Here is a 13021-nt window from a genome sequence, read left to right on the forward strand (position 1 = left end):
AAGTTCCCAGGGGCCCGGCCCTACCTCCTGGGCCTGGGAGCCTCACCCTTCGCAGATGAATCTCCTTAGGCTGCCCCTCCTCAGAGAATCTGCCCGCAGGCCTGGAACCTTCGCTCCGCCCTAAGCCTGTCTCTGTGCGGCTCTTCCACCAAGAAGCCTCCTAGATCCTGGGGCCCTGCTCTGCACCTAATCGCCTGGCTATGCGGCCCCTCCTCTGAGCAGCCACCTGGGGCCCCGTACAATCGCTCTGAGTCCCAGAGACCCGCCACACGCCTCTTCCTCCAGACAGCCGCCCAGTATTCTGGTGCGGTCAGTAGGAGCCCAAGAAACTCATTGTGTGCCTCCACCTCCCACCAACCACCCGTAGCCCTGGGCAATCAATCATTCCGAGTCGAAGTGACCCTCCCCATTCCTCCTCCTTCTCCAGATAACCCCCCGGGTGTTCAGGAGCGGTCGCGCTGAGTGACTCTGAATCCACGTGACCCGCTGCACGGGTCCTCTGGGCAACCGCCCGGAGCTCTGGTACAGCCACTCAAGACCAAGCGACCAACCATGCTTCTCCTCCAGGCAGCCCCCCTGTGTTCAGGAGCTGTCACTTTAAGTCCAAACAACTCACCACTCGCCTTCTCCTCTGAGTAGCCGCCTGGAGCGCTAATGCAGTCACTGCGAGTCCAAAGGACCCGCCGCGCTCCTCCTCCTCCTCCTCCTCCTCCTCCGGGCTGGCCCCGGTGTTCAGAAGTGGTCTGAGTCCAAGCAGCTCGCCACGCAGCCCCTCCTCTGGCAACTGCCTGTAGCTCTGGTGTAGTCACTCTGAATCCAAGCGGCCGCGCTCCTCCTCCTCCTCCTCGTCCTCAGGGCAGGCCCCGGGGTTCAGAAGCAGTCGTTCTGAGTCCAAACAGCTCGCCGCGCGGCTTCTCCTCTGGCAACCGCCTGTAGCTCTGGTGCAGTCACTCCGAACCCAAGCGGCCACGTTCCTCCTCCTCCTCCTCAGGGCAGGCCCCGGTGTTCTGAGTCCACACAGCTCTCCTCACCACTCCTCCCCTGGGCAGCCACCGGAGCCCCAGTGGTTGCTCCGAGTCCCAGCGCTGTGCCGAGCGGCCTCCTTTACGGCGCTCCCAGTTGTCCGCGTGCACTGCTCCAGCGGGGGGAGGGGTGTCTCGCCGGCAGCTCTACTTCACAAAGTTTCCTGCGTTCCGGGACTACCGTCCCATCCGGGACACCTTCCCAACGGGTGAGAGTCACCCGCCTGCTTTGAGTTGATCCTAAGTGTCTCAATATCTCCTCTTTTGAATCCTGAGTCCTGGAGCAACATGAAATGCAGCCACCCTCTAGGCCGCCATCTTGAAACCTCCCCTGAAGTATTATTTTCAAATAGATATCAATGTCCTCATTTAAAAATCTTTAACTTAGAGAGGTTCAGCAGCTTGTCCAGCGACAGAGAAAGTACATCCTTTCCCTGAGATTTGAACCACAGTTGATATTTCTAAACCTGTTCTGACATACTGTATATTCCCTTTCTCTCAAAACTGCATACGAAGATAAGGTAAAAAATAAATTAGTAAAGATAATATATATCAAAATTTTTCTCTTGAATCTCATGTGAACTTTTGAAATGTCAAGAAATTAGAGAACCTTAAAATATTTATGACTAAATTTAACTGGAAAAGTATAAGAGCAGCAGAGCATGGTGGTCTGTGCCTATGATCCCAGCTGTTTGGGAAATTGAGATAGGACGATTACAAGTTTGAGACCAGCCTGGCTAATTTAGTGAGACCTTGTCTCAAAATACAATTTTTTTTTTTAAGGGCTGGTGTTATAGCTTAGCAGTAGAGGGCTCATACCACTTGTTCCATGGGCAAAGCCCTAGGTTCAATCCCCGGCACTGCTAAACATCTTGTAAAACCTATTGTAATAGAGGCAGTAGTGATCATCAAACAATACAGGTCTCTAGCAATTGTTAATGGAAAATTGCAGAAACAGACTATTCTTAAGTTTTAAATTGCACATGTCCTGAGGAGCTTGATGAAATCTTCCACCCTACTCCATCCTGCCATGTATGTGACTCATCCCTTTGTCCAGCATATCCATTAATCAACCCATTAGTCACTTAGTAGCCACCTCAGATCAGATCAATTTTTGTGGTATTGCAATGTTTGTGTTCAAGTAAAAAGGTTAATAGTAGCCTAACGCTATGTCACAGTACCCGTGTCATTTCCCTCACTTCATCTCATCACATTGAATCATCCTATATCATTACAAGAGAAATATAGTACAATAGAAGATTTTGAGAGTCCATATCCACACAGCTTTGATTAAAGTGTATATTGTTATTATTGTTCTGTTCAATTATTAGATATTGTTTATCTCTTGTGCTTAGTTTATAAATTAAACTTACCAGAGTTAGGTTTCTAGAGGGAAAACCAGTTCCTATGGAGTTTGGTAATGTTGTGGTTTCTGGCATTCATTGGGGGTGTAGTAATGGCACATAGAACTGACTAGAATGAAATAGATAAAAAAAAAAAAATTAACTCTACAGAAATAAATATACAACTATATACCAGTGAAACTTTAAGAGTGGCCTAAGATTATTTGTACCAATATGAATCTTAGAACATCTTGGATTCCCCAATTTTCTAAGATCAAGAAGCAGTCTATGAACACTGTATAATCCTAAGAGGGAATAATGTTTAAACACCTCACAAGGCTTAGAAACAAAAGAAGTATGTTACTAAAGTGTCAGTTATTTGGCTTATACTTGAAACACTGGGACTTTATTTATTAAAAAGCAATCATTGTTAGCTATTCAACAAATGGTGCTGGGAAAACTGGAAATCTATATGTAACAAAATGAAATTAAACCTCTCACCCTGCACAAAAATGAATTCAAAATGGATCAAAGACTTACACACTAGAGCAGAGACCTTGCGCCTAATAGAAGGGAAAGTAGACCCAAAGCTTCATCATGTTGGCTAAGGACCCGATTTCCTTAACAAAACTCCTAAAGTGCAAGAAGTTAAATCAAGAATCAATAAATGGGCCAGATTCAAACTGAAAAGCTTCTTCTCAGCAAAGGAAACAATAACATGAAGAGACAACCTACAGAATGGGAGAAATTCTTTACCAAATGCACCTCAGACAGAGCACTAATCTCCAGGATATATAAAGAACTCAAAAAAACTTAACACCAAAAAAGCCAAATACCCAATCAAATGGACAAAGGAACTGAATGAACACTTCGCAGAAGAAGAAATTCATTCAGTCAACAAATTTATGAAAAAATGTTCATCATCTCTTGAAATTGGAGAAATGGAAATCAAAACTAAGATTTCATCTCACTCTATTCAGAATGGCAGTTATCAAGAATACAAGCAATAATAAGTGTTGGTGAGGATGTGGGGCAAAAGGTACACTCATACATTGCTGATGGGACTGTAAATTGGTGCAACCACTTTGCAAAGCAGTATGGAGATTCCTCAGAAAACTTTGAATGGAACCATCATTTGACCCAGTTATCCCACTCCTTAGTTTATACCCAAAGGACTTAAAAATCAGCATACTACAGTGACATAGTCACATCAATGTTCATAGCAACTCAACTCACAATAGCTGAACTATGGAACCAACCTAGATGCCCTTCAGTAGATGAATGGATAAAGAAAATGTGGTACATATACACAATGGAATATTACTCAGCCTTAAAGAAGAATGAAATTATGGTATTTGCAGGTACATGGATGGAGCTGGAGAATATTATGCTAAGGGAAATAAGCCAAACTACAAAACTAAAGTCTAAATGTTCCATAATGGGGGTGCAGGGGGTGGGGAAGAATGAAGGAACTTTGGATTGGGCAGAGGGGAGTGAGGGGAGAGAGGAAGGGGTGTGGGGTTAGGAAGGACAGTGGAATGAGACTGACATTATTACTCCATATACATGTATGACTACACTGTGGATGTGACTTTGCACCATGTACAGCCAGAGGAATGAGAAATTGTGCTCCATTTGTGTACAATGTGTCAAAATGCCTTCCTCTGTCATGTATAACTAATTAGAACAAATTAAAAAATAATAAGTTTAAAAATAACAGTTGTTGTATATAATAATTGCCAAAAATGAACAAAATTTCCATCACGTGGTGAATGGATAAACAAATTTGGTACATCCATGTGCTAGAATGCTATTTAATAGAAATGAACTACTGATACAATATGGTTAAGTGAAAAGATACCAGACTCAAAAACATAATCTCTTTCCATTTGTAGTCATACATCATTTACTGAAAGGAATACAGAAGTGATTTCATCACTGTAAACCTCAGAGTATGACTATAGTAGACAATAGGAATTTTCAACTTCATTATAATCCTACGGGACTGCCATTGTGTATGCAGTTCATTATTGACCAAAACATCCTGAAGAGGCTTGTTTTAGTCAGCTTTTTCCACTGCTGTGACTATAAGACCTGACAAGAACAATTTTAGAGGAGGAAAAGTTTCAGAGGTCTCAATCCATAGATAGGTGGATCCATTTCTCCGTGTTCGAGGTTAGGTAGAACAACATAGTGGAAGAGGTGGCAGATAAAGGTGGCTCACGCGATGATCAGGAAGCAGAAATATTCCACTCCCCAGATCCAAAATATACACCCCAAAGGCAAGCCCCCAATGCCCACCTCCTCCAGCCACACCTTACGTGCCTGTGGTTACCACTCAGTTAATCCCTGTAAGGGGATTAAAGCACTGATTAGGTTAAAGCTGTTATAACACAATCATTTCACCAGAACACAATGTTCTTGCATTGTCTCACACATGAACTTTTAGGGGACATATCACATCTAAGTTATAACAGGGCTCATTACTATATTTGGCATTCTGGAAAACTCAAAACTATAGGGATACAAAACAGATTAGATTAGTGGTTTGTTTTCTGAGGGTTAGGGTGGGTAACTACCAAGGAGCATATGGTACTTCTTGGGATGATGGAAATATTCTCCATCTTGGTTCCTGTGGTAGTTGTGTGAGTACATAGTTGGTTAAACTATGGAATTAGGGGCTGGGGATATAGCTCAGTTGGTAGTGTGTTTGCCTCACAAGTACAAGGCCCTGGGTTCAATCCCCAGCACACACACACACACACACACACACACACAGTCTATGGAACTATATACCTGAGATGGGTATATTTTATCATGGTAAATTATAATCTCAACCTGAAAAAAATATTTGAACACTGTTAGTATCAGATCTTACTACTAGCAGTACAGTAATGAAAAACAACTGACCCTGTTCCCAAGAATTTAATATCTAATATGTTGCTTTTGTAATTTTTTGGTAAATCAACGAAGGTATTTTATTACTTGATATAACCATGTGTAAAGATAACATGAAGCCACTTATGCTTATATGTAATGATCTGTGATACTTTATTTAAAAATATATTTTAAAAAATCCTTCTCAATTCCAGAAATCAAATAGACCACAACACAATAATACTAGGTGATTTTAACACACCTCTCTCACCACTGAATAGATCTTCCAAACAAAAATTGAATAAGGAAACCATAGATCAGCACATGGATCTTTCTCTAAAATAGACCATATTTTATGCCACAAAGCTACTGTTAGCAAATACAAGAAGATAGAGATACTACCTTGTATTCTATCAGATCATAATGGATTGAAATTAGAAATAAATAACAGAATAAAAAATAGAAACTTCTTCAGTACCTGGAGATTAAATAATACACTATTATATGATGAATGGATAACAGAAGACATCAGGAGGGAAATAAAAAAATTCTTAGACGTAAAAGAGAACAAAGACACATCATATCAAAATCTCTGGTACACTATGAAAGCAGTACTTAGAGGAAGATTTATTTCATGGGGCGCATTCAAAAAAAGAAGTAGAAATCAACAAATAAACGACTTAACGCTACAGCTCAAAGCCCTAGACAAAGAGCAGACCAACACTAAAAGTAGTAGAAGACAGGAAATAGTTAAAATCGGAGCTGAAATCAACGAAATATAACAGAAGAAACAATTGGAAAAATTAACAAAATAAATAGTTGGTTCTTCGAAAAAATAAACAAAATTGATAAACCCTTAGCCACACTAACAAAGAGAAAGAGGAAGAAAACTCAAATTACTAAAATTCGGAATGAAATATCACAACAGACACGAGTGAAATACAAAACATAATTAGAAGCTATTTTGAAAATCTATACTCCAACAAAACAGAAAACCTCGAAGACATCAACAAGTTTCTAGAGACATGAATACCTAAACTGAATGAGGAGGACATACACAACTTAAATCAATTTCAAGCAATGAAATAGAAGAGGTCATCAAAAGCCTACCAACAAAGAAAAGTCCAGGACCAGATGGGTTCTCAGCCGAGTTCTACAAAACCTTTAAAGAAGAGCTCATTCCAATACTTCTCAAAGTATTCCATGAAATAGAAGAGGAGGGAACCCTCCCAAACTCATTCTATGAAGCCAATATCACCCTGATACCTAAACCAGACAGAGATACATCGAGGAAAGAAAATTTCAGATCAATATCCTTGATGAACATGGACGCAAAAATTCTCAACAAAATTTTAGCAAATCGCATACAAAAACATATTAAAAAGATAGTGCACCACGATCAAGTGGGTTTTATCCCAGGGATGCAAGGTTGGTTCAACATCCAGAAATCAATAAATGTCATTCACCATATCAACAGACTAAAAGTTAAGAATCGCACGATTATTTCGATAGATGCAGAAAAAGCATTTGATAAAATGCAGCATCCCTTCATGCTCAAAACACTAGAAAAAATAGGGATAGTGGGAACATTCCTTAACACTGTAAAGGCCATCTATGCTAAGCCCATGGCTAATATCATTCTAAATGGTGAAAAACTGGAAGCATTGCCCCTAAAAACTGGAACAAGGCAGGGATGCTCTCTTTCACCACTTCTATTCAACATCGTCCAGAGCAATTAGACAAACCAAAGAAATTAAAGGGATACGAATAGGAAAAGAAGAACTCAAACTATCCCTGTTCGCTGATGACATGATTATATATGTAGAGGAACCTGGAAATTCCACCAGGAAACTTTTAGAACTCATAAGTGAATTCAGTAAAGTAGCAGGTTACAAGATCAATGCTCATAAATCCAATGCATTTTTATATATAAGTGATGAATCTTCAGAAAGAGAAGTTAGGAAAACTACCCCATTCACAATAGCCTTGAAAAAAATAAAATACTTGGAATCAATCTCACAAAAGAGGTGAAAGACCTCTACAATGAGAACTACAGAACACTAAAGAAAGAAATGAAAGAAAACCTTACAAAATGGAAAGATCTCCCATATTCTTGGATAGGCAGAATTAATATTGTCAAAATGGCCATACTACCAAAAGTGCTATACAGATTCAATGCAATTCCAATTAAAATCCCAATGACAAACCTTACAGAAATAGAGCAAGCAATTATGAAATTTATCTGGAAGAATAAAAAACCCAGAATAGCTAAAGCAATCCTCAGTAGAAAGAGCGAAGCAGGGGGCATCGCAATACCAGATCTTCAACTCTATTACAAAGCAATAGTAACAAAAACGGCATGGTATTGGTACCAAAATAGACAGGTAGATCAATGGTACAGAATAGAGGACGTGGACATAAACTCAAATAAATACAATTTTTTCATACTAGACAAAGGGGCCAAAAATATGCAATGGAAAAATGATAGCCTCTTCAATAAATGGTGCTGGGAAAACTGGAAAACTATATGCAACAGAATGAAACTAAACCCCTATCTCTCACCCTGCACAAAAATCAACTCAAAATGGATCAAGGACCTTGAAATCAGACCAGAGACTCTGCATCTTATAGAAGAAAAAGTAGGTCCAAATCTTCAAAATGTCGGCTTAGGATCAGACTTCCTTAACAGGACTCCCATAGCACAAGAAATAAAAGCAAGAATCAACAACTGGGATAGATTCAAACTAAAAAGCTTTCTCTCAGCAAAGGAAACTATCAGTAATGTGAAGAGAGAGCCTACAGAGTGGAAGAAAATCTTTGCCATTCATACTACAGATAGAGCGCTAATTTCCAGAATCTATAAAGAACTCAAAAAACTCTACACCAAGAATACAAATAATCTAATCAACAAATGGGCTAAGGAAATGAACAGACACTTCACAGAAGATGTAGAAGCAATCAACAAACATATGAAAAAATGTTCAACATCTCTAGTAATAAGAGAAATGCAAATCAAAACTACCCTAAGATTCCATCTTACCCCAATTAGAATGGCGATTATCAAGAATACAAGCAACAATAGGTGTTGGTGAGGATGTGGGGAAAAAGGTACACTCATACATTGCTGGTGGGGTTGCAAATTAGTGCAGCCACTCTGGAAAGCAGTATGGAGATTCCACAGAAAGCTTAGAATGGAACCACCATTTGACCCAGCTATCCCACTCCTTGGCCTATACCCAAAGGGCTTAAAATCAGCATACTACAGAGATACAGCCACATCAATGTTCATTGTTGCTCAATTCACCATAGCCAGATTGCGGAACCAAACTAGATGTCCTTCAATTGATGAATGGATAAAGAAACTGTGGCGCATATATACAATCGAATATTACTTGGCCATAAAGAATGATAAAATTATGGCATTTGCAGGCAAATGGATGAAATTGGACTATATCATGCTAAGTGAGCTAAGCCAATCTCAAAAATCCAAAAGACGAATGATCTCAACTGATAAGCGGATGATGACATATAATGGGGGGTGGGAGGGGTTAGTGTTAGGGTTAGGGTTAGGTTTAGGGTTAGGGTTAGGGAGGGTGGCAAGAATGGAGGAAGGAAGGACTGTATAGAGGGAAAAGAGGGATGGGTGGGGTGGGGAGGAAGGGGGAAAAATGGCAGAATGAATCAAACAACATTGCCCTGTGTAAATTTATGATTGCATGAATGGTATGCCTTTACTCCATGTACAGAGAATCAAAATGTATCCCATTTGTTTACAATAAAAAAAAAGAAAAAAATATATATTTAAAGGTTTCAAAATTCCAAAATTTATATTACAAATTTGGCTTTTATTCACTAAAGGATTGAAATGATGATAACAACAGATGATTTCCTAGTTTCTTTTGAAGGACGCGAGAGACTGCACAAGCATGAACATGAATCTGTTGATTTTTCTTTTACCAAGTTTTCCTTAAGTGAAAAGTGGTGAAAATACCTGTTTACCTAGGTCACATGGATTTTTACTAGTGTTTGAACAGATGACTTTTAACCATGTGAAACACGGTACTTGATTGGGAATCTTTGAAAATGGGAGTTAAATAAAGAGACCACCCATTTCAGGTCAGAACAATGATAATCCATCTAAATAATTATAATCAAGCAGTGTATAACAGGTCTTCACCACTTAGTATTACTCTTGGAGAAAGTAAGGTAGGAAACCAGGATTTAATTTTTCTTTAAATATACATATCTACCAGACTGCTGGAAGCAAGATTTGCCACACAAATAATTTCAGTCACATTATGAAGAAACCTTTCATGGAAAAATCTAACAGAAGTAAGCAGAATACTGTGTTGTAGTTCATTTTCCATGGAAATATACAAGTAAAGTAATATCACTGAAAGGGAAGCATAAAACTACTAAATGTCTTTTGCCCAATATGAATGTGTTTGGGGCAGAGTGGGGTCAGGGTGGAATGGAAGGTAGAGAGAAGGTACAGAGGAAATGATAAGCAATTGAAAATTAGAGTGATTAAAGAAGACACTGAAAATTTGTGTAATTGAAAGTGTTTTCAAGTCATGTGAGACTCTTTAGTCTCTGTAATTTTAAGATATTTTGAAAAACCTTTTTTCCCTTTAAGGTGTTTTTAGTAAATCATTAAAAGGTCATATTCAATATTATCTAAACATTTTATGTTTAATATTTTAAAAAATCTATGCATAGCTAGTTCAGTAGTGGCATCTGATGGAAAGTAATTTCATGTCTCCTATGGCAAGGAGTTCTAAGGTAATGTGATGGAATTTTTTTCATAGCAAAATAAATATTATTGTATATTTTCAGAGGTATTAGTGTGGATGCTGTAGGCAATTGAAGGGTAGGTGAACTTTCTCTGTAATAGACTAATAGTAAATATTTCTGAATTTGTGAGCTATACAGTCTCGGAACTACTCAGCTTTGCTATTGTACAGTGAAGATGGCACAGTTAACACATAATGGATGGGTATGGATTAATTTGGCCTGTGGATTATACTTTGCTGACCACTATAAACACTTCTTGTTATAAACTATAAGCATAATTTAAAACCTAAAATAAAATGTGCATAAAAATGAATTACACTTTGAATGTATTCATTCATTCAACATATATTTTAGTGCCAACATAAGAACTTAGGAGTGAGATACTGTGCCAAGTTCTAGTTGTTGAGTAATGGAAAAGGGAGATCTGATTCCTGCCTTCATGGCATTCACAGTGTAATGAGGAAAACAGACACTGGTCAAGTATTTAAATACATTAGAAGAACAACACTGTGCTCACCAAAAAACAAAACAGAAAAACTCCTGTGGTGCCCACTGTGGTGGCACACTCCTGTAATCCCAATGACTTGGGCAGCTGAGGCAATAGGATCACAAGTTTTAGTTCAGCCTCCACAATTTTAGCAAGACCCTGTCTCAAAAAAGGTCAGGGAGGCTGGGGTTGTGGCTCAGTGGTAGAGTGCTTACCTAGCATGTGTGAGACACTGGGTTAAATTCTCAGCACCTCATATAAATAAATAAAGAACCACTGACAACTAAAACAGATTTAAAAAGGAATAGGGACATAGCTCAGTGGCAGAGTGCCTTTGGTTTCAGTCCTCAGTACTGGGGTTGGAGGATGGGGGGAGTCCTGTGGTATATCATTTTTGTAAAATGGATAATCCTTCTGTGTAGCCAATAATGACTGTGATTTCCATCCTTTAAAATTTGGGCTACCTTTACCTATAAAAATATTGGCATTATAATGTAACTTCTCAAAGGTGAATTATTTAACCAAAGCACCTTTTTCTTTTTTCTTTTTTTTTAATTAGAGCTTTATGGTTATACATAGTAGTTGGGTTCATCCTGACAAACCATACATGCATGGAAATCAGTTTTGGTTCGTGATTCCCTGCTTTTACTTCCTGACCTCCCTCCCCTTTCTCCTTCCTCTGTTAGACTTCCTTTCACTCTTCTATTAATTTGTATTTGATTAGTTCTTTATGTAATCTTATCCTTCCCTCCCCCTTTCCTTTATTTTACTGACTTTCGCACATGAGAGAGAACATTTGACCTTTGAGTTTCTGAGTTTGACTAATTTCATGTAGCATGATATTCTCCATTTCCATCCATTAACCAGCAAATGCCATAATTTAATTCTTTTTAATGGCTGAAGAGAACTCCATTGTGTGTGTGTGTGTGTGTGTATGCCACAATTTCTTCATTCATTCATCTGTTGGTGGGCATCTGGGTTGATTCCATAATTTTAGCTGTTGTGAACTGTGCTACTATAAATATTGATGTAGCTGTGTTGCTGTAGTATGCTGATTTTAGATTTTTGGTAAAATAACCAGGAGTTGGATAGCAGGATCTTATGGTGGTTCCATCCCTAGTTGTTTGAGGAATCTCTCTACTGCTTTTCAGAGTGGTTATACTAGTCTGTAGTCCCACCAAAAATGTACAAATGTTCCTTTTCCTGACACAACCTCACCAGCATTCATTGTTGTTCATATTCTTGATCATTGACATTCTGACTGGAGTGAGATGAAATCTTAGTATAGTTTTGATTTGCATTTCCCTGGTTGCCAGAGATGTTGAACATTTTTTCATTTATTTATTGGCCTTTTGTGCGTCTTCTATTGAAGTTTGTTTTGTTCTTTTGCCCGTTTATTGATTAGGCTTTTTTTTTTTTAAAGTTTTTTTGAATCATTTGTGTGTTCTGGATATTAATTCCCTCTTGGAGGGGTAGCTGGCTAAGATTTTCTCCCATTCTGTAGGTTCTCTCTTTGTGCTCTTAATCATTTCCTTAGCTGTGCAAAAGCTTTTTAGTTTAATGGCTTCTCACTTATAGATTATTAGTTTTATTTGTTGCCCTTTGGGTTTTTTGTTAAGGAAGTCGGTGCCAGCACTTATATGATGGAGCAAAGCACTTTTTTCTACTGACACTCATTCAAAATAAATTAACATGTGAATAAGAATTAAAGCAAAACAGTCCTAAAACATAATTTATTAATATAATCAATTATAGAAGTAATCCTATATAATTTATTCAGATTTAACATGTGGATAACTAGAATTATAGCAATAGTTGTATGTTTTCAAATATAATTTATGTTGAATTTCATTGTCTCAGTATTATCTATTATTAATATGTAACATTTGTTTTTGTGTAGAGGTCTATTATCATCTGAAGAAATAGTTCATCTACATTCAGAAAGTAAGGTATGAAGTCAAACTTTCTGTTAATGCAATTACATTCTGTAGAATTTAAACATACAGAGAAGGGGTAAAACTTGATAGAAATAGAATTTACTTAACATACTTAAACATACAGAAAAGGACTATAACTTGGAGGAAATAGAATACAAAAGCTGATACTCAGAAGGGATGCATTCATGAAGTGCTGCTTATAAAATGAATCATTTTATCTCATAATTTCATTGAACAATTTGGATTACAGTAGAAATTCCAGGTGGATTGAGTTTGTAACCTGCGACTTTTCGGTTTTCTCTCTGAAGCATAATCTAATAGAAGACCTGAAAAAGAAAGGTACTCATATACAAGGAGGGTGATTTTAATGGTTAAGTCATTCATTTAAATATCCACCGTGTAGAGATCAGTCTTCAGGTACTGGGAATCCTGGCATTTACAAGTTTCCTACTATGAATATCTAGGCCTAGGGAACTGCATACCTGAAGGTCAAGGAAGGCCTGCTTAAAGAATAGTTCATTAGTGAAAGCTAGATTTCTTGAATCAAAGCATCCAAATTTA

General features: G+C 38.3%; 2 protein-coding genes across 3 annotated transcripts in view; one reads left to right on the forward strand and one right to left on the reverse strand.

Moving 5' to 3' along the window:
- TEX9 (testis expressed 9) overlaps nt 1–13021 on the forward strand; it is a 44762-nt gene that overhangs the window by 8828 nt on the left and 22913 nt on the right. Inside the window, exon 5 of one of the 2 annotated variants that reach the window (XM_079129978.1) lies at nt 12424–12472. The exons of the other annotated variant lie outside the window; for it this stretch is intronic. Coding sequence (XP_078986104.1) covers nt 12424–12472 — 49 coding nt within the window. The remainder of the gene's footprint in view (nt 1–12423; nt 12473–13021) is intronic. 2 annotated transcript variants of the gene reach the window in all.
- Nucleotides 1361–13021, reverse strand: part of MNS1 (meiosis specific nuclear structural 1) — a 66951-nt gene continuing 55290 nt past the window's right edge. Inside the window, exon 11 of the mRNA XM_079129947.1 lies at nt 1361–2495. The gene's annotated coding sequence lies outside the window, so the exon portion shown is untranslated. The remainder of the gene's footprint in view (nt 2496–13021) is intronic.

The sequence above is a fragment of the Sciurus vulgaris genome (genome assembly GCF_902686455.1).
Source record: "Sciurus vulgaris genome assembly, chromosome: 2".
NCBI classification, from domain to species: domain Eukaryota; kingdom Metazoa; phylum Chordata; class Mammalia; order Rodentia; family Sciuridae; genus Sciurus; species Sciurus vulgaris.